General features: G+C 26.4%; 2 protein-coding genes across 2 annotated transcripts; both read left to right on the top strand.

Moving 5' to 3' along the window:
* The first annotated feature begins 6,517 nt into the window (after positions 1 to 6,517).
* LOC149060684 (uncharacterized) lies at positions 6,518 to 9,662 on the top strand. Its single transcript, XM_089230235.1, has 5 exons — positions 6,518 to 6,834; positions 7,005 to 7,269; positions 7,348 to 7,570; positions 8,000 to 8,896; positions 8,986 to 9,662. The coding sequence occupies exons 1-5, from the start codon at positions 6,518 to 6,520 to the stop codon at positions 9,660 to 9,662; spliced, it is 2,379 nt and encodes a 792-aa protein (XP_089086361.1).
* Positions 9,663 to 11,344: 1,682 nt separating this feature from the next.
* Positions 11,345 to 22,314, top strand: LOC107161510 (uncharacterized). Its single transcript, XM_089216030.1, has 11 exons — positions 11,345 to 11,640; positions 11,707 to 11,872; positions 13,849 to 13,984; positions 14,044 to 14,333; positions 14,408 to 14,482; positions 19,559 to 19,684; positions 19,747 to 19,966; positions 20,056 to 20,343; positions 20,404 to 20,570; positions 21,634 to 21,753; positions 21,819 to 22,314. Coding segments are annotated over exons 1-11 (1,701 nt in total). The 5' UTR covers positions 11,345 to 11,638; the 3' UTR covers positions 21,930 to 22,314.
* Positions 22,315 to 22,636: the final 322 nt, after the last annotated feature.

The following is a 22,636-nucleotide window of genomic DNA, read 5'->3' as shown; positions in this document are numbered from 1 at the left end:
AGCTATATGCCTATATATAGGTACCTAAGAAGGTGAAAGTTGACTGTATAAAATATTATGTATATCATTAATTATTTATGCACATATTATTAGTATATTTTACATTTTTTAGTCTTATCTATTTATGGGGTCGGTGTCATATAGTTTCCGCTGCCATAGTGCCATTGAATTATCAAAGTCTATAGCCATTAATATTAATTAATTATTATAATAGTGTTGGTATTTAATGATGTAATTGTACACTTTCCTGGGTTGGGGACAGTCTTTGCTCAGAATGATTTTTCGTAGGTATATATTGATTTTATATCTTTGAACTCAAATTTAACACATTCATCATCACAGTGACTAATGTTTTAATAGGTTACCTAACCGTCTATTCTATTTATTTATTTAAGAGGTAATATCCATTTAAATTTCATTTAAAAAGGTCAATTATTTAAACTATAGTAAATAATAAAAATAATAATAATTTAAACCAATTTTATAATAAATATCTTCTAGAATAATATGAACATCAAAAAAAAAAAAAAAAGATCTATTTGTTTTAGTCTTTATTAGTTCTATAATTTTTCGTAATATTCTGAATCTTAAAATAATTCAGAAGGGCTTACACATTTTCTTCAAGTAAATATAATTTTGACCCTGGAAAACTTACTAGTTTTAAAAATTGGAAGGGTTTACCACCACTAATATTTATAATGTTTATACATACAAATCGAAGTGAATTGTCTGCGAAAGTAGGTAATATTAAATAGGTAAATAATAGGTAATTACATTCATGTCACACATTGTTATTGAGGATCCAAAACAATGTACTTCATTGTTACATAATTTGTGTGGGAACTGGGAATATGTATATTATTTTCTTACAATTTACCAACTATGGATCTATACATGTTTAAGTCTTGTTTACCTCGTGCGCATCTTTAAGATATGTTCTCAAGCGTGCTAAAAAAATATTCTAGGACATATTGATGATTAATAACTATTTAGTTAGGTAATATGAAATCATTGAAGTTTCACATGGATCTTTTTTTTTCAAGGTATTTTTTATTTCATGATTGTGTGTTTTGTTGGTTTTCATTGCTTACTGATTTTAATTTTTATACATATTTATTAATATTTTGATTTATGACTTGATAAGTATTGCATTTAGTCGAATTATTTCACGTAGTTATATTGATTGCGGTACCTAAATAACGTAGTATTTTATATTTGGTATATTTTTTCTCGACCAAAATCGAGTTTCACAGCACATAATTTTTACTTTTGCATACATTTATATATTTTTTATAATTTATTTTACACAATAAAAATGAATCGAGGGATTAGCAATTTAAATTTTAGTATTTATTTTAACTAATAGGACCACTAGGAAACAAATATATTTTAAGTTGAATTTGATAAGTAATGAAGTTGTTAACCAAAAAACAAAAAACGAATTTACAGAATAAAACGGAAATTCACATACTAAAATATCTATAAGCAAAACAGTTTTATAATAATTTAATTTAACTCTAGTCCACTATTTTCTAGTGAAATTTCAACAAATAATTTATTTATTTTAACACTTAAAAAAAGAAGTATAATCAAACGAAAGATGAATATGTGTGCGATTAATGATGTTGGTATTCTTGGAAAAATATATAAGCATGGACAATATTATCACAGATTAAATAATTATTATTTATGTAACTAAAACACGAATCATTATAAATACTTGACATTTTGAATAAATGTTTATATTAGCGTTATCTATCTAAGATTTAAATTTTTACCCAAAAATCTTTAAAATTTAATATAAGGTTTAATATAAGTTGTACTTATCGTAGTAAAAAAAAATTTTTTGGTCATAAGCATTTAAACTTCAAATGTTTGTGAAATATGTCAAGATCGCAAAAATTTGCATGGAATTATAAAGTTGAAAATTCATAAAATTGTTATGATTTATACCTTCCTAAGGTTAAAAAACCACACACAAGATTCTCCATAACAACTTCAAATAACTGTAAAAAAAACTCCCGAGTCAATATAGAAAACATTTCGTGAGCATATAAAAATATATTATAATTTAAATATAGGTAATATAATATATCCTAGACTAACAAATCATCTTCGTTCAGAGTCGTTTTTCGTATACAATGATACCTGCCATTGCATTCAAATTTAACACATCCATTATTGTGACCTATTTCTTATCTCTACAGTACAGCAAAGCGATACCTAATTTTTTTAATATTTAGTCTAGTTCAAAATTTCAACAACACTTTTAAATTCAAATCAAATGTATAATAAATTATTATTAAGTAATATTTCCAGATATTCTACGAGGATAACAGATGCATTTTAAAATGAAAGCAGGGATGCTCAGGAATATGGACGATATATCGAGCCCGAGAATTTAGAACACATATGCCTATCAAGAGTGATGTCAATGAAAATTAGCTGCTTAGCTCATAAATAACTTTTAAAGTATCAAAAAGATTCATACCTCAAAACACTGTATTCCAAAATAAAGTATCAAAAGTATACAAATACTCGAACGATAATGACTGTTGTGCACCAGGGCAATACCTCCTTCCCCGACCATAGCTAAAAACATATTAATGTTTAACGAAATTTTAAATCGGAGTAAAAATTAAAAAATAAACTTATTTGCCATCTCCCGTAGTAATTTCTAAGTATGCCGTTGACTGAGCTGTCAAAGAAAGTTGACAAAAAAAAAAAATTGAGTTGTTGAGAAAATATTCTACATGGATGAACTCCTGGACTCAGGGCCCAGGGGCGTCATTTTTTTTGTGGGGGAGGGGGGGTGGTGGTGGTGCAGGGTGTACATTTGCACCAACATTTTTATTAACGCCTTCTTTGCCTGCCAACAATAAATATAAGCGCCGATATACCTAAGCGTTATATATTAATATATTATATATATATATTTTTTTTTTGTGCCATTTTGAACAAGGTAACCCATAAAACAAATTTAAGATTTAGCTATATTATTTATTTTGAGTGTGCAGGGAGAAAAAATGTATAAGTTAGGTTCGATTAAGTACTATTAAGGTGCTTTATACCTTTAAATTTACTTACCCAATACAACTGGCATCCACAATTATATAATATAAACTCATTAAAAGTACCTACACATAGTTTTTCAAAAATAGTAATAATATTGTGATGTTTTCATATACTAATATAGGTGACATATTAAGTTTTTGTCACCATTTAACCCTCCCTCCCCCTTAATCCACCAAAAAAAAAATTCCATGTGGCCTAGTAATGATTTGAATGGCCTGCAAAAATTTTGGCACCAACAATAAAAAAGTTGAAATGACGCTGCTGCCTGGACTATTCTATAATATTAAATAAAACCACAAAAAAAAAAATAAAGTTATGACCTGGTCTAACAGGTACTAGCATTTGAACTAGTTGAAATAACACCAATTTAATCATCTACATTGATTCATGGATCGAGTTTACTGAAACTATAAAGCCCCACACTTATACGATCAAATAATTCATCAAATATTTTACGTTCGTCAAACTTCAAATATATGATTGAAAAAATGGTTCACACTATCAAATATTATATCAAAATTACTACTATTTAAACTCATTAGTAATTACTGATTGGATAAAAAAATTTAATACGACAAGATACCTCATGGTTCATGGTTCTCTTTTTGTTTTAATTAAAAAACAAATAACCTTCATTAACCGTAGATACTTGAACATTTCACCAAATGTTTATTTTATCATTTTCTATATTAAATAAAATGTTCAAAATATTTTGTCATGTTTTAAGCTGTTTTCAGATATTTGAAATTTGAACTTTTTTTTGGATTTTATTCTATAATGTCAAGGAAATTGTATTCGTTGGATCAAAATTCAAAACGCTTGAATATTTAATACACGGGGCCTTATTTATTCTTACAATAGCATTTTAAAAATATTAATTATAAATAGGCAAGACTTTTTTTATTAGCATTTTTAAGTTGAAACTTTGACAAATGCATCAAATTGAATACCTATTTATTTTGTAAATTATTTTGTTGTTAAAAATGTACCTATAAAGATACTAAAGATTTTAATTTAGAACAAAGTTCTACGTAAGTAGCTCGTTCAATAACCAAAAAATTGAAATAATACATAAACACTGTTTTTATACTTATTCAAATTTTAAATTTGGGTAAAATTACATATTAAGGTGGTTCTAGTCAGATTGGATTTTTCATGCATTTAGACCAATAAGCTGGCGAAAAATACACATACTTTTAGTAGTCAAATTTTAATTTTGAATACTTATTTGAATTCGTTAGCCTCTTTTCTATGATCTGTAGGAAAAACTTTTTCATCTTTTTGTCTTGTTAGCACTTAAAAGTGCAAGTTAAATTTGAGAAATCAAGCAGTCATTTGAAACCGTAGTATACGTAAATTATCCAAAATATCCAAAATCGGTTTCCTACAAATCATAGAAAAGAGGCTGACGAATTCAAATAATTTTTCAAAATTGAAATTGGACCACTATAAGTATGTGTATTTTTCGCCAGCTTATTAGCATTTTTCACTGTTACGAGTGTACAAAAATATTTTTCCAGAGTGATTACGTTGACTTGTGCATGCGCGTACGTGTGCTATTGAACCGTGTACCCGCAGCTGGGCGATATAAAGTCTATTGTTATCGAGTTCGAATTTCTTCGAAATTAAAATTATATATTTTACTTATTATATTATTATTAATACCATTGATTAAAATACTTTAGTAGTAATGCTAATAGGTACTACTAATAATAATACTATAATATTTATAATCAATGAAAATAGTAAGTTGTTACCGTCAGTTGCCATCACGTGTTTCACTACGTTTAACGTTTGTGTTCATTTTATGCATTTGCAAATAATAATACATTTATAAAAATGAGTGATTGGCGATTCAGTAAAAAAACTCGTCCAAAATTATCTGCACCACGGAAAAAATCAAGGCATAATTTGAAAAATCTGCAATCCAAAATTACTAAAACCTTAGAGAACAACGATATTCAGGTATCTATGTGTTTATTTTGTATAATAAATTAAAATAATACCTTGTAATGTTATAGATATAAATAACTAGAGGCAGGTTTTTTACCGTTATATGGCATAGGCATTTATTACAATTTTCAACATATTTTAAAATACGCATACGCTGTAAAAAATAAGTGTTATAATAAATTTTCCGCCCTAGGTAGTGCCTCCCTACAATGCCTTATGGTAAATCCGTCTCTGATTATATTTTACATTACATAAGTAAATATAATAATAATTATGGTGTATTATTCATTGATGTTTGTGATAGATTTTGGATCATTCTAATAATTCAAATGAAAATAATGACAAAAACATTGATTGGTCTGATAGCAGGTAATTTGTATTTTATTGTTCTATTATTATTATTAATTTTTAATTTTCTATTATTTTTTAAAAGAAATACAAACGATGACACAATGACTCATACTATAAATAATAACATATTTCAACCCACATACAGATTAGTAGTATCAGACAGACATAAAATAAACGCAGAAGTGATTAATGTTTATTAGTATAACTACAATATTATACATTATAGGTGCAATGTGTTTAGTTTTTATAAATTGGTTTCTTTATATTTTTGTTATAATTAAAAAACAAACAACCTCAGAAAATTCAATTTTTATCAAGTGTTTATTTTATCTTTTCGGCCGATCAAATAAAATTGTATTGATATTTATTGAAAAAAAAAACTAAAAATATAAAATGAAATTGTCCATAAACAGCTCAAAATTAGTCAAAATATTTTCAAAATTTTATCGTGTCTAGAAAATGAGAATATCAATATTCAGTGAAATTTTCATGCATTTACAGTCATTTGTTTTTGAATTAAAACAAAATAAGAAAATTGTTACCTGAGAAATTGAGTGAATATCCAATGTTGTAAAAATAAGATCTTCAAACACTCATAAAAATTTATTTTGAATTGATTTTATACATTTTTTTTTTTTTGATAAAGGTAGACAAACTTATGGTGGTTCTAGCCAGTTGAAAAATTATCGCTTTTAGACCTTTGGCTGTGACAAGATTGTGAGATTATGGTTGGTCCGATTTGATGTATTGATTTTACAATGATGAGTGTTTTTTTATTTTTTATTTTTTTTTGTGTCTGTTATCACGTTTTGGGGCAGTAAAAGTGCTCAGATTTTTTCGACCAGCAACTTTTCTGATGGGAAAATGAATCTAGTTGGTACTTTGGGGGGGTCAAAATTAAAAAATTTCGAAAAGTTTTTAAACGCGGCGGGAAAAACAAACAAAAAATCGACAAAAATACGGGAATTTTTACGCAACGCAAAAATCAAGTTTTATTTTTGGTGTAAAACAAAAAACAATAATCGTAGATACATGAAATTGTCACAAAATGTTTATATTTGCAATCTCAATAAACTATCAAATTTTCAAAAAATCCACTTACCCGCTTTTTTTTAGAGTCATAAATTCTGATGACACTATGGAAGATCTGGCTTTACCTTTGGCGATGGAAAATAGTAATGACGAAGACAAAGCAGATGAAATTAATCTTGAAGGAAGGCGGATTGTGGACATAAATCACATATTTAAATCTATAAAATCAATTAATCATTCTCCATTTGATTGTACTTTCAATAATTTAACTTTTAGTCATGAAGTTAGAAATGGCTTTATAAGTTCATTTTATTTTACCTGCAATTTTTGTCACCAAAAAGAAGTTATACATTCTGAAGCACCATGTACTAAATTTAACACTAATATTGCAATGGTGACAGCTGCTGTAAATATAGGACAAGGGTAAGGTTAAATCGTCTTTTTTTACATCAGTGGCCTTATTTTTAAATGAAGAATTTTATATTATATTTTTATATTCCAATTTTTTACGTTAACTATGCCACTTTATAACATACATTTTCAATTAATTCTGGTATAATTATAATTTATTATAATTTAATGTTTAATTTTAGGCATGCACAACTTGAAGAATTAGGAGCTATAACTAACATGCCTGTTATGTCAAATAATAAATATCAGTTACTTCATAACGGTATTTCCAAATATATGAACGAATTATCATGGGAAGACATGGAATTAGCTGACAAAGAAGAAGCGAAAATTGCTATTGAAAATAATGATGTCGATGCTGAAGGTAGACCAATGATTGCTGTGATTGCAGATGGCGCTTGGTCTAAACGATCATACAAAACCAAGTACAATGCTCTTTCTGGAGTTGTAAGTGTCAATTGATTAGACTCAATAATAATTTTATATTTTGTAGAATATAAATATATTAGTTAATTTAATTTTTAGGCCTGTATTGTTGGAGCTAAAACACGAAAAATTCTGTTTATTGGCGTAAGGAATAAGTACTGCTGCGTATGTCAAAGAGCTTATAAAAACAACACAGAACCTAAAGAACACATGTGTTTTAAAAATTGGAACTTTCCATCCACTGCTATGGAAGCAGATATCATTGTCGATGGTTTCAAAAGAAGTCTTGATATGCATAATTTGATATATTCACGTCTCATAGGTAATATAAAGATATATATTATAATATACTATATGTTTTCTAAAAATAATTTTTTAGATACAATAATTAAAAATGTATTATATTAGATTCTGAACAAAGTGATGAATGTATTGATTTTACAATGATTTGTGTTTTTTTGTGTTGGTGTGTTTTGTGTCTGTGTACAGCATAACTAGTCAAAATAATCTAAGGTTAAAATTCAACACTAAGTTTTCCATAAGTTTTCCTTCAAATAGCTATTGAGAAAACTTGAAACGTAATTATATATGTATTATATTTAAACAATAGGGCGCGGATTTTAAAGTTATGCTTCTTTTATTTTATAATTCGTTTCACGTCATTTTTTAATTGTATTCAGTATAATACGTAAATTTTATACTATGTATATAATGCATAGTTAAATGTTTATTTCAATTAATGTTATTATAGGTGATGGTGACAGTAGTGTCATGAATAAACTGCATTTGGCCAAACCCTATGGAAGTGATTTTGTTATAAAAAAAATCGAATGTTCGAATCATATTTTACGTAATTACGTAAACAAATTAAAAGACATTGCTACAAAAAGAAGAACAAATAGAGGCGTGAATATTCCTGGTAATATTAGACAAACAATAAAAGACAGAATTTTGCGTCTGAGGTATGCAATCACTGAAGCTGTGAAGTATTGGAAAAATAAAAAAGACATTTCGTTTGAAGAAAAATTGATGAATTTAAAAAAAGATTTAATAAATGGCCATAGTCATGTTTTTGGTGAGCATACAAACTGTAGAGTTTATTTTTGCAAAGGGACAAAAGATGGTGAAATAAATGTAGTACCAGAAATGAAGTCCTTAGGGATTTGGGATGAACTAGTGGCAGCTAAAAGTCTCATTTTATTTCACGCAGAAAGTTTATTATATAAAGTAAATAACAATGCAGCTGAGTCGTATAACTCCATTTTGGCAAAATTTATCGGCGGTAAACGGGTAAATTTTTCAATGCGTGGATCATATAGTTTACGATGTAATGCCGCGGTGACATCGTACAATGAAGGCCCTAAACGTTTGTACTCATTACATAAAAAAATTTCTAAGCGTAGTCCTGGAATATTTACTAAAAAGTACATATCAAAATCTATTTTAAAAAGTGAATCCAGAAGTAAACGACGACTCTTTCAACCTCCTGTCTATAATAAAACAGTACATGGACCAGATGAACATTACGGAGCTACGGCGGATTTAACTACTTCTCCAGATATGTCTAAAGAAGAATTTGAAATTAAAAAAGATATTTTTTTATCTCGTTTGAAACTTACCGGAGAACAAATAGAGCAAATTGAAAAAGGTATATGATTCATGATTGAACCTTACATATTTTTGTAAATAAAATATTTTTAAAATAAAATTATTTCATAATATTAATTTTGATTTTAGATACACGGCGACAAAATGAATGCACAGAGTGGCATCTGCACAGGAAAAAAAGATTAACTGCTTCTTATTTCGGTAAAATATGCAAACTTAGAGTTAAAACATCACGAGCTAAAACTGTTTCGAATATTTTGTACGGTTCGTTTAATGGAAATAATGCAACAAAATATGGAACACAAAACGAAGAAAACGCTAAATGTGCATTATCTGGCATTTTAAATAAAACTATTGTACCGTCGGGATTAATTATTGATAAAGATTTGCCGTTTTTAGCTGCTTCTCCAGATGGTCTGATTGATGGAGATTCACTGGTTGAAATCAAGTGTCCAATAACTTCTAAAGATCTAACTCCTGAAGAAGGTATAACAAGAAAAAAAATTACAAGTTGTGAAATTGTGAATGGGAAGCTTCGATTGAAACGTACGGATACGTTTTATTACCAAGTACAAGGTCAACTTCATATTTCAAAGAGACAATTTTGTTATTTTTGTATTTGGACACCTCGAGGTATGCTGCATGAAAAAATTAAAAGAGACGACAATTTTTGGTCCGAAAAAATGTTACAACAATTAACTAACTTCTACTATCGCTGTTTATTGCCAGAAATGGTTGATTCTCGGTTTGATAGAAATTTACCTATTAGGGATGGACTTGCATCAGAAAATGAAGATAGTTCCTAATTGGTAAATTATTACATTTATAATTATTATTTCATTTATTTAACTATCATTTAATTTGTATTTTTAATTTTACGTGATGCAACATATTTTATTCAGTTCAAAATAAAATAATGTATATTGTATTTGTAATTTGTATATTATGAACAAAAGGCATATTATATAAATTTTTAATTTTTATTTCAAATTGTAATACACCTAGCTGATATTATAGCTAATTATTGTTTTAATGTATCCAAACTAAGAGGTATAAGAACAATCAAACTGAAAATATGATTTCACGGAAAAACTAAAAAAATCGCTGACGTGAAAATAAGCCAAACGCGTAGTTAGTATGTATAATAAACTAATTAATTGGTGACTTAATAGTGTAGAATGCATAATGTATTATAAAACTACGTAATATAATATATAGACATATAGTCACAAAAAACATCAAATGATGACACAGAATTGAAAAAATAAAAATAAGTAAAAAAATGTATTTTAGGTTGAATTTTAACCATCTACGTAAATATTAACGAAACTGTATGGACTATAATATTCTAATTATTGCTTTTATAAAACTTTTTTCCAAGCCACGGCAACATAGGTAATTCGATGTATTATTAGAGATGACACGTAACTGAAAAACAGAGTGGTCTCCCATCTAAGAACTATAAACAAATCATATTTGCAAAAGCATTTTCCTTGTTATGTGTCACCCGCCAATAAATAATAATAATAAGATCATTGACCCTTCATTGTATATTATATTGATTGTAGTTTATTTTGTTAGATAAGATAAAATTAAAAATAGCAGTCCGTAATGACACGGTACGCGCCACGCGGCTTGACATATATATATAGGGGTACTGATACGGGTCGCGGGCGCGATAAAATATAACGCACACACACTAATGTAATTTTACTTTTCACACACTAATAAGTCATATCGCAAGGGTCTAATGTATTGCCTATACAACATTCCTTAGAATATGACTGACTAGAACCACCTTAAAATCAGAGATAAAAATTTTAGTTGTTTTGTTATTGTTTAAAAATATTATTCGTGGGAAATCTTGAAATTTAATATGTTATATTTTATACATATAATGACATTCAAATACAATTTTTTCGGCAATCATTAATTTAACCTACAGTACTAATCGTAAAATTAATTACTTTAATCACAATAATAACATAAAACAATGACGGAGAGGCATGAGTTTTTAGTTGGGAAGACTTGGAAAAAATGTGCAGCCTCGTTCACACGATCAAATAATTCGTCAAATATTTGATGTTCGTCAAAATTACAATCACGATTTGCAGCAGACGATGCAACGGCGACGTCGATAATTATTGTGGACTGAGGTAATCCGGAGTTAATGCGAACGACGAGACGCGACTCATAGCGTAACTAGATAGTAAACACAAAAATTCCTCCTGTACCTGAGTGCTCATTATTTTGAGACTTTGGGAGACGTTGCATTGTAGGTACATCTCTTTGATATTCAACCATATTTCAATATTTGGAGTGACCCACATTACCAGCTCATACGCACGACAGAATCGCTCGAATTTCAATTTTAGGAATTCCGTAACTGTACAAAAACCGATTCTAACTAAAGTGTTATAAGTAAAACACACTTCATATTTTTTTTATAATTCTACGCAAAATATGAATAACCACAAACCGTATTTTAAGATTTAATGAGTTTTAACTGCTAGAATCCGAGCATGGCTAAACACACGTATATTTAGCCATGGATCTGAGTGTATTTCTTATCACAACTGGAACGTCTGGAGCCTCCAAAAATAAAAATATTTTTATGGAGGCATGATTGGAACTAGATTAGAACGTTCGCGAACCAGTTTCCTTTTTTTTGTTTGCGTTCATATCATTTTCGGTTATCAAACAATCACATTTTTGAAACAGATTCCCACCAAGTTGAACTCTTCGTATTTTCTCTTCTTTCACGATCATGTTTAACCGATGAATGTAAGTATAAAACATTCCGTATCACATTAATGATTAATAAACGTTAAATAATGTTTTTATTTATAGGAAAATCATGTCTCTTCTATCGTGCTTTGGTCGGAAAAACTCTAACCACCATTATGAAGATTATGTTGATTTTATTGATATGAATAACTCAGATCTAGTTGATGTACCAATTCATATATTCTTATATGAAAGGACCCTAGAAAAATTATTACTGTCTTCCAATCATGTAAGGAAACTAAAGCATTAATGATAGTTAATAAATATAAATGTATCTACCTAATTTCTATTGCTAAACAAGTAGTCGATTTTTAATGATTTTTGTTTAATTATTTCATTGCTATAAACTCGAGGACATAACAATATTAACAATAATATAGTGAGTACAATTTTAAAACATAATAAGAAGGTACATTTATGTCACATGCATTTTTTATTATGTTGTAAGTATTATCAAGTAGGTACTCATGATTAAAGCTTGAACATATACAGTGAAACCTCTAAATACCGAACTCTTACAGTCATTGCAATTTTATCTGTGGTTCAAAGATTTCAATTCTTAGAAAGTTTGTACCTAGTTTATCTTAAAAAATGTCTACTGGCATAGGTTTCACTGTATAAGAATATTTGATATCTGTTTTATAATATTACCTATATACCTATTTAGTACTTATGTAGTTAATATTATTAAGTAATAATTACTGTTTATTGAAAGATTATAAAGTATGATACAACATTAAATATAATGTACACCATGATTCTTTTAAATATTTATTTGTGTAATTCCAATAAACAAAAAATGGCTAACTGGATACAAATTTTTTATATGGTAATTGTCTAGAGTAATCAATGTGATGTGTTAAAATTCAAATCAATGACATAAAATCGTTGTCAACAATAAAACAGTTTCAATGGAAATGGTCTATCAGCCTATAATACTAAGTAGATTTTATGATATTATTGCCATTAAGTAATTTATTTTATTATTATACATTAGTAATAAAGTCGGTTGAATTAATTTTTGTCGAAATTTCATGTATTCACAAATAATATTTTTTAATTACAAAAAATTAAAATTTTCACAGTAATAAACTTTTAAGAAATCTTATTTTCAATTTTTAATATTTAACTATACAAATTGAACATTTTCTATATTTTTAAAAATGTTTATTTAAAAAAATTGTGGCTATGTATTTTCAATGTTTTTCAATAACTATTATAAGAGCTTATGAGGAACCTTGTATTATATTTTTAATTCTTTGATGTAGAGAAAACTATTTTTATGAATTTCTAACTCAATATAATTTAGAAATGTTCATGATTTTGACAAATTTAATCAAAATAACATCTTCAGTTGCTCACAAATAAGTGTGAATTACTTAAGTCTGATTTATACTCAAGTTTTTTCCCATTACAAAAAGTTGTGAAAAACCTTGTATTAAATTTTAAAGTATTACGATTGGGCAAAATTATTTACAGATGTTATTAAACAAAGACTAATTAAAATTGAAATTTCCTCATATCTATAAATAGTTCATAAAGAGTCAAAATATTCTTAAACTAAACCATGTATTGAAAATTGTTATGTTAACATTTGGTCAAAATGTATAAAACTGTAGTTTCTAAACTGCGAGCACTTCTAAGAACGCAGTGGTCTACAGTTCATGATAAATTAATTAAAATGTATAAATTTTTTTTTCAAAATTTGATCATTAATGAGTATTTTTTTGTCGTGTTTTCCGTGGTATTTACAGCAGTGGTGCACTGTGGATATATTTGGTTCAAAAAAGGGCACTACGGAAAAAAAGTTTAGGAACCGCTATTTATTTGTAATTTTGAGATACAACAAAAAAACTAAACCGATTTTGTCTAAAATAAGTATTGCGTATAATACCCCCTTTTTATTTTGCCCTGTGCTATTTAGTTTTTACTTTTATGATTACCAGCTAGATCCATTTTTTTACCATAAAAGATTCTGAAATAAAAAATCAAATTACTGTCCCAAAAAGAAATGCTGAATACAAAAAAATGAAAATAAAATCCATTGTAAAACCAATACCTTCATCGCTTTGCAGAGGAGTCAGAATCTAAAAATGTTATTAATAGTAGTTATTGTAATATAAAAATCATTTATTAATTCTGTAAATATCTTATTAAATTGTCAAAAATAGTTTTTACTTTATAGTTGTTACTATTTTTTTCTAGATCAAAGATTTACCTTCACCTTTATTTCATTGCGGTCAGCTAAAAGTATTACATATAAGTGACAATAGAATAGAACATCTTCCAAAAGCAATCGGATCTTTGGTTAATCTTGTCGAGCTTGATGTGAGCAGAAATTGTAAGTGAAATGTATATTAAATTATTGTAAGTCTTTTTTTTACCATTTTTTATTTTTAGACTTATCAACAATTGATGAAAATATCAAGAATTGTAAAAAACTTTCTATTTTAAACTTAAGTGCTAACCCTATTTCAATATTCCCAATACCTTTGACGCAAGTATTGTCTTTAGAAGAACTCTGTTTAAATGACACACAATTAGAATTTATACCTGCAAACATTGGTAGACTTATTAATCTAAGAGTATTAGAATTAAGGGATAATAAAATATCTCAAATACCCAAAGCAGTTTCACGTTTAATGCAATTATATAGACTTGACATCGGACAAAATGACTTCATTGATTTTGTAAGTATAATTAAAAATATTTTAAATGTTTAAGCTAAATCATAATTAAATTTTTAAATTCTATATGGTTTTAGCCTACTGTAATAAGTGATCTTTATGGATTACATGAGCTATGGATTGACTCTAATGATATTGTGGACATTCCTTCTGTAAGTAGTAAAACAAATTAAACGTAAATATTATTTTATATTCTTCTTTATGTGGTCTAATACTCATAATGTAGTAATGCGCCTGGTCTACCATACTATAAGTCTGTATTTCTGTATATATATTACCTATTCAAAATAATTTCTTTTTTCTTTCACCTACTGTAATTATTGTTTTTAGTAAAATTAAATGTTTGCCTAAAGGATTTATTTATTTTATTTCGTTTTAAGTTGCATCTATAATTTAAAAACTCATATGATCGCAGCTCATTATTTATTAAAACTGTCTATGACTTTTAAATTTTTATAATAAAGTCTTCAATTGAGGCTCATTTTAAAACTTATTAAAATAACTTAAAATTATGTATGATTATACAATTATTTTTTTATTTTATTTTTGGTATATTTTATTGAGCACACCTTATTGTCTATAAAAAAAACAAACGAAACACATAATCAAAAAATTACCATACATTATTAAAAGCTCTTTTAATAATCTTATATAATATGAGCTCCAATATCTTAAAAATTGAAAAATTATTCAAACAATGAGCTGCGATCATGTATTAATCAAACAAAAAATCAAAATTATCAATAATACTTTAAAAAAATCCTTCAAGGATATGCTTAATTTTATCAAGAATAACAATTATCATGGGCAGGCAAGCAATAAAAAAAAATTACTGTGAGTAGATCTAATATCTATGTATTTACTGATTGTAATTTTGTAATTGATAAAATTGATCAAAATTTCATAAATTGGATTCTATATTTATTAGTTCATGAATCATGATTAAATATATTGGTATCTCAAATTACTATAGTCATATAACAAAACGATGAAATCATGCAATCGGTTGTTAGAATTTATTTTGTAATATTACGAAAGCAGTCCAAAATAAAGAAATAAATGGGTGCCAAAAAAATGATTTTGATAATATATGAAAAATTAAATTATAATCATAGGCAGCTATTTGGGGAGGTTATTGAAACAGAAATTTTTGGAGCTTACATTCGGATGACTGGCTTCTGTGTTTAAAGAATTGAATATTAAAGGTTACATACTCAAAACTGAACAATATCAAAATCATATAAGTTTGTTGAACAATATAAACGTATAACGATCGCTGTTCGAAATAATCTTCATTCAAAGCTTATCGTAATTGAAAATAATTCTATAGAATTATTATTTGTACTTTTAAATATTTCTAATCTCACTATTATTATTGGTTCTGTGTATATTCCAAATAAATCTAATGAAAATGTATATAATTCTTATTTTGATTATATCGAATCATTGTATAAAAAATACCAAAATGCTATTTTCTTACTGTTTGGAGACTTTAACTTACCGTCAGCAAATTGTTTAAATGTATACTCTTACTTTGATGATAAATTAGCACTTTTAAATCTGTATCAATTAAATTGTATAAAAAATAATAAAAATACTATCCTGGATTACGTCTTAACAAATTCTACCACTACTGATGTTGATTTATGTATTAATCCAATTATGCCTATTGATATATATCACCCTCCAATAACTGTTACTTTTACACATTATATTACAAATTATCCATCTTGTTATGATTATACGTATAATTGGCGTGCAGGTAATTACATTTCAATTATTAAATATCTAGGAAATGTTGATTTTATAGAATATTTTAATAAAAATAGCATCAAAAACTGTTTAAATTTATTTTATTATCATATTCGTTATATTATGGATCACTTTATTCCTAAAATTCAAATTCGAATATCCGAAATGGTTTAGTAAGGAACTAAGAACTCTTATAAAACAAAAAAAAATTGCTCATAATATTTATAAGTACTCAAACAGCATAACAAATTATCAGAAATTTTCTAATCTTCGAACCAAATGTAAGCACTTGAGGCATCGTGATTATACATTACACATACAAATTTCACAGAATGTGGTTAAATCAAATCCAAAATTGTTTTGGATATTTGTAAATGAAAATAATAAAAATAGTCATAAATAACCAAACACTATGTCATACCTAGATAAAGAAGTTAATAATGGTAACGATATTGTTAATTTATTTAAAAAATACTTCTCTAATACATACATCACAAACGATATAACTTGCCCAGAAATTAATTTAAAACAAAATAATATCGAAACAATTAATAAAATTGAATTAAAACAGATAGATATTTTCAATGAACTTTGGAATATTAGTTATAAAACAGCAATTGGTCCTGATGAAATTTCGCCATTATTTCTAAAAAAGCGTGCATTCATACTCACTCCAGCTATAACCTCTTTATTTAATAAGTCATTGTTATCAGGTATCTTCCCAGAACAATGGAAATCCTCATATATAACCCCTATTTTCAAAAAAGGCTACAGATAAACAATTATCGTCCTATATCTAAATTGTCAATAATACCTAAATTATTTTCAAAATTGGTGAATAATATCACACCTTTATGCAATAAATTATTATCAAATGACCAACATGGATTTAGGCAAAATAGATCAACAATAACAAATTTGTGCATATTTAAACACGCAATCTTGGATTCTTTTGAAATGCAATCACAAACTGATGTCATATATACCGATATGGAAAAAACCTTCGATAGGGTTAATCATAAATTATTAATGAATAAATTGAAAACGTATGGATTCACTGAACCACTTCTTTCTTGGTTTTATTCTTTCATCTCTGGACGCACCCAAATTGTAAAATATAAAAATTATGTCTCTGAACAAATTCTCATTACTTCCGGTGTCCCCCAAGGAGACACATTTATCCCCAATATTATTTTGCCTCTTTATAAATGATATATCAGATGTAATTTCTCATTCAAAAATATTATTATTAGCTGATGATGCAAAAATATTAGTTGCAGAAAAGATGCTATTGAACTACAATTAGATTTAAATAATATGTATAAATGATGCCAGCAAAATGCTATGCACTTAAATTTAAAAAAATGTTTCTATATTACATTTTCTTTAAAAAGACAACCTATTCAGTTAAATTATTCGTTGGGTAATATAAATTTATTAAAAGTTTCTACAGTACACGATCTTGGAGTAAAATTTGACTCCAAACTATCTTTTAAGGACCATGTACTTTATATTGGAAATAAAGCGTCGAAAAAGTTAGGTTTTTTAAACGAACATGTCAAAACTTTAAAGATGAATCTGCGTTAAAAGCATTATACTACTCACTAATCCGTTCACATTTTGATTATGCACTCCTAATCTGGCATCCATATTTAGAAACGCAAATCCAAGATTTAAACAAAATTCAAAATAATTTATCAGATTATTATGTTATCAATGTTTTGTTTATAGAGCACCCCATTCTGATTATAATCTTACAATCCGGTTTTTTAATATGCAATCATTAAAACAAAGATTTATGCAAATTAAATCAAAATTTTTATTCAAATTTTTAAATAATATGATTGATTGTCCAGAATTACTACAAAATATAAATTTTAAAATAAATTCAATAAACCACCGATCTGTAAATTTATTCTACATAAAACATTCAGCTACAAACTATATGCGAAATTCTCCATCAAATATTTTAATGTCCACAGGAAACTCTATAAAAAATATTGATTTTTTTGGTAATTCTCTAAATATTTTTATGTCAAATGTTCTAAGAAATACATAACAAATTAGGTATTAGAAATAAAATTAACATCTCGTTTTATTTCATTTTATTTTATTTTATTTTTATTTTAGAAATTTAAATATTTAAATATTTATTGTATGATATTAATACCTATTTGCTCATTAAATTTTAAGTTATTTTTATTATAATTATTATTATCATTGTTATTAAAATTATTGTTATATATAACTCATTTACTCAGTGGCGTAACTAGAACTTTTAATGCCCGTGGCAAAATAATCCAATCGGGCCCTTAGTTTTATAAATTTGGAAGAAAGAGATATGAAGAATAGCCTACAAAAATTAACCACCTATAAAATTCTACCCTTCTATAAAAGGTTACAAACAATAAAAAACATGTTTAGTGTAATATCATTTTTATAGTAACATTTTACTAAACATTTTAAAAAATATATACAAAGCAATACAAAATTTCTTCTTTCTTGCTTTTGCTTCGGCAAGCATATCGATTAAATTTTCAAAGGTTCAACTTCTCAGGCTGTTTCTTGTTCGATTGAAATTAACGTCAGGCCACTTAAACGATCTTGCATCATTGTACTCCTTAAATATCCTTTAATAATTTTTAGTTTCAAAAATGACCGGAACGGGCTTGCAGATGTAACAGGAATTGTCAAAAATAATAAAAGAGCAGTACATACTTCTGGGAAACTGGCTGTTAAAGAATGATTTTTCACGATTAAAAGTTGAGCAAGATCTCTAGTTGAATTAAGTTGACTTATTTGATTTTTAAGAGTTGATCTTACAGCTAAAATGTTACGTTCGGTTTCAAAGACAAGCAATTGCGATGACATTCATTCTTATTTCCATTCTACAAATAAAAATATCATTAAATGTATAATAATATTAATATCGACAATGTCAACGGACTGGTAAATAAAATAATCTATAAATATAATCGTGATCAGTTATTAAATTTATTTTATTTTACAAGAATATACATATATTTTTAAACGGAATCGTATTTATAAATTTCACTAATGGTGATTTGTTTTTGAATGTACTTTTTTTTTTTTTTTTTGAAGGGCTCTCTAGAGTCCTGGGCCCGTGGCCCATTGCCCGTCATGCCACCCTATCGTTACGCCACTGCATTTACTGTTAATGTGCGTGTACAATATATTATATGAAAAAAAAAAAAACTGTAATTGGAATTTATTTCCGTAATAAAGAAAATATTATTATTATTATTAATATTATAAAGTTGATAGGAATCACTTAAGTTACAAATTATCAATAGAACGCATGGAACTTAACTTAATTTATCATATTAGGTAGCTATCAAAAAACGTCAAATATTACTATAGAAATTTAAAACTACTGTTTTAGTGTTTATACATCATCATCCAACAAACATTCATCCAAAATTTACTTTTTAAACTTAATATTCAAATTTTTTTAGGAAGTTAGCAATCTACATGAACTTTGGTACTTAGATGCTAGTTATAATAGAATTTCTAAGATAGATCAAGATATTCAATTTTGTTCAAAATTAAAAGATCTACATTTATCATTTAATAATTTAAAGGTAAATTAAATTCTATTATCTTAATTACTATTATCTAATATTTAATTATAACTTTATTTCAGAGTTTACCGAATTCAATGAAGCATTTACATGATTTAATCACATTAAAGGTAGATCATAATTGTCTGAAACAAATGAATAGTATTTTTGAAGGTTTTCAGTGCCTAGAAGAACTTGATGCTTCTTACAATTGTTTAGAATCTCTATCACCTACTGTTGGTTTGATGAGAAGATTAAATACATTGCGTTTGGATGCCAATCGATTAACCAGTTTACCAACAGGTAATTCATTTTTTTTTATTTATAGTTAGAAAATATTTCTGACTTTCATAACAATAACTTATTAATATAGTGCATTTCTTTGTTTTTAGAGATTTGTAGCTGTAGGAACTTAAGAGAACTCAGCCTACGATCTAATAATTTATCAAGTATGCCCGATGGCATTGGAAGCTTACAAAATTTAGTTGTTTTAATGTTGACACAAAACAAGATAAAAAACCTTCCCCTTTCAGTTCTTAAGTTAAAAAATCTAAATGCACTTTGGCTTTCCGAAAATCAAAGCAAACCGCTAACACCCTTACAAAATGATTATGAACATGAGACTGGAAAACATATTTTAACTTGTTATTTATTACCACAAAGAGAAGATAGCTATACTGGTAAATTGTATTTTTTATTGTTATTTTATAAATAAAATATATGTACAATATTATTTCTAGAAATTAAAGATCAAAATTATAAACCTCTTAGAACAAATACAAGAATCAGGTTTACAGAAGATTCTAGTTTAGAAGAACCAGGCAATTTAATGAGAGTTCCTACACCACATCCAAAAAAAATGAGAGCATTTGCAAAAATGTTATTGGAAAGGAAGAACAAAAATAATGTAATATTATTTAAATTTAGATTTTTTCTAATATTTACGACAGTAAAATATAAGCATAGAATTTAAGTAGTGGCAAAGTAATAAAATTACACTCAAACCATTTTTTTTTTTTTTTTTTTTTGGCATTTAATTATGAATTTTTAAATTTAAGAGGACACCTTCATGATATTTTGAACCATATTCCAATGAAAAACATGCTAAATTTGTATTTATGTCAATATTTTCACTTTCCAATTTTGTGTTATTAACTTTAAAAATAATGTGAATAACATATTTTCAAACCTAAAGATAAAACCATTACCTGTGTTATGTTATTGGTTTTTACCATTTTTAAGGTAAATATTTAAAATATAAACAGGGTCAGGACTTGTTGTATTTGCATATTTTTTTTTTTGTAATGGTCGTAAATTGTTCTAGATAAGCTTTAATTTCATAAAATGGTGAAATAAAATACACAGTTTGAATTAGTATACTTTGCATATTTTAGGAAAAGTGCAAATTTAGGCAACTTTTGTCGTATTTTTTTTTCATCTTAATTTGTTGGGAATATTGTATTTGGATAACATTAAAAAATATTTCTTGAAATAAATTATCTTGAGTAGAAGAAACTAAAAACATACCCTAAAAATTGATAAAATTATTGCAAATGTAAAAAAAAAGTATTTCGTAAGGCTTTATCTCACATTATTTTTTTTCTAAATATGGCTTCAACATTAATATTTCTTTCTGAATAGATTTTAATGAAATAAGGCATATGGATTGTAGATTCTCTATAAATCGTGAACATTTTTAATTTTAAACCCTACTACTATTCTAACTACTGTGCATTTACTTAAAAACAATATAAAAAAATTAAAATACTGTAAAATCTAACAAAAATACACGCATTTTTACTTTTAGGTTTCGTATTTTTAAACTTTAACTTTAACACAAAATTGAAATTGTTGAATATATAATATATTCTCGTATGTTATGCGTAGGGAAGATGGAAACAATAAATATTTGTATAAGGTCTTCTTAAAAAATAAAAAAAAATAATTAAGCATAAAACTTAAATTTTTAGGAACCTTCAAGTGAATTTGATACACAACTTCCTACTGAAGTTGATAATTGCTCAATAATAGATCAAGAATCGGAAAAAATGGAACAACTTTATCAGATGAAAAATTGTGTGATTGAGCCAGTATGTATAAATATTATAGTTAAATTATTTGGATAAAATTAAATATGCGAGTTTCTTAATTTCAGGAAAATATATATGAACCAAAAGTAAACACACAAAGAGTTCCACCTCCTTATCATATTGCAGCAGCATACTCAAAACAAGTAACATTTTTTAAAAACGAAAATCTTAGCTGAATTAAAGGTAGGTGGTTAAAAAATATTAATGTTTGAGATAATGAGGAAATAATTACTTTCAAATTATTATATTTTCAAACTATACTAAGATTTCCTAATAAAATTTATGTTTTTTTATACATTTTTTTTCTAAACATTTTTATATGACTAATGTACATTAATGTTTTTTAACAGATCCCGATTTTAAAGTTTTAATTTTAATTTTATTATTTGCTTTTTTTTATTTAAAAGTATTTTTAATTTGAAAATATACTAACCCAGTTAGAGATAATTTATTATAACAACTTATTATATATATACAAATCAAGAACTCGGTTTTATTCATCTAAACACATTGATCTTAAAATAAAATGTTTTTTTAAATAAATAATTTAACTGTAAAATATTTACTTTTGTGATGTTCAATGTATTTAATTTTTGAGTTTCAGTTATGAAACTATAACTATAGAGATTAGGAATTAAAATGTACCAGTACCATTATAATATAATCAAATTTAGTTTATAGTATTTTCTGAGTAAATAGATCTATACAATAATTTATACTATTATTCACATTTTTTAAATTCTATTGATGGATATGACATTTAGTGAGATTTTTGTCTTTACCTGTTAACCAAGTACAAATTAATAATTAACTCTTAGATTTTAATTTATATATTTATTATACAACTATAAATAATCAACAATTGTCAAAATGTATGTCAAAG

This window comes from Diuraphis noxia, unplaced genomic scaffold (assembly GCF_037042655.1).
Source record: "Diuraphis noxia isolate RWA-SAM2 unplaced genomic scaffold, SU_Dnox_SAM2 contig0001, whole genome shotgun sequence".
In the NCBI taxonomy this organism is placed as follows: Eukaryota; Metazoa; Arthropoda; class Insecta; order Hemiptera; family Aphididae; genus Diuraphis; species Diuraphis noxia.
The sequence above is the reverse complement of the archived record's forward strand: the minus strand, read 5'-3'. Positions and strand labels throughout refer to the sequence as shown.

What these genes read in the sequence shown, in the direction of transcription:
- LOC149060684 (XM_089230235.1), top strand. Translation starts at nt 6,518, where the DNA reads ATGGAAGATCTGGCTTTACCTTTGGCGATGGAAAATAGTAATGACGAA. An exon ending in GCTGTAAATATAGGACAAGG is followed by an intron (nt 6,835 to 7,004) that starts GTAAGGTTAAAT and finishes GTTTAATTTTAG; the next exon opens with GCATGCACAACTTGAAGAAT. An exon ending in ACAATGCTCTTTCTGGAGTT is followed by an intron (nt 7,270 to 7,347) that starts GTAAGTGTCAAT and finishes TTTAATTTTTAG; the next exon opens with GCCTGTATTGTTGGAGCTAA.
- LOC107161510 (XM_089216030.1), top strand. An exon ending in TATTACTGTCTTCCAATCAT is followed by an intron (nt 11,873 to 13,848) that starts GTAAGGAAACTA and finishes ATTTTTTTCTAG; the next exon opens with ATCAAAGATTTACCTTCACC. An exon ending in GCTTGATGTGAGCAGAAATT is followed by an intron (nt 13,985 to 14,043) that starts GTAAGTGAAATG and finishes TTTTATTTTTAG; the next exon opens with ACTTATCAACAATTGATGAA.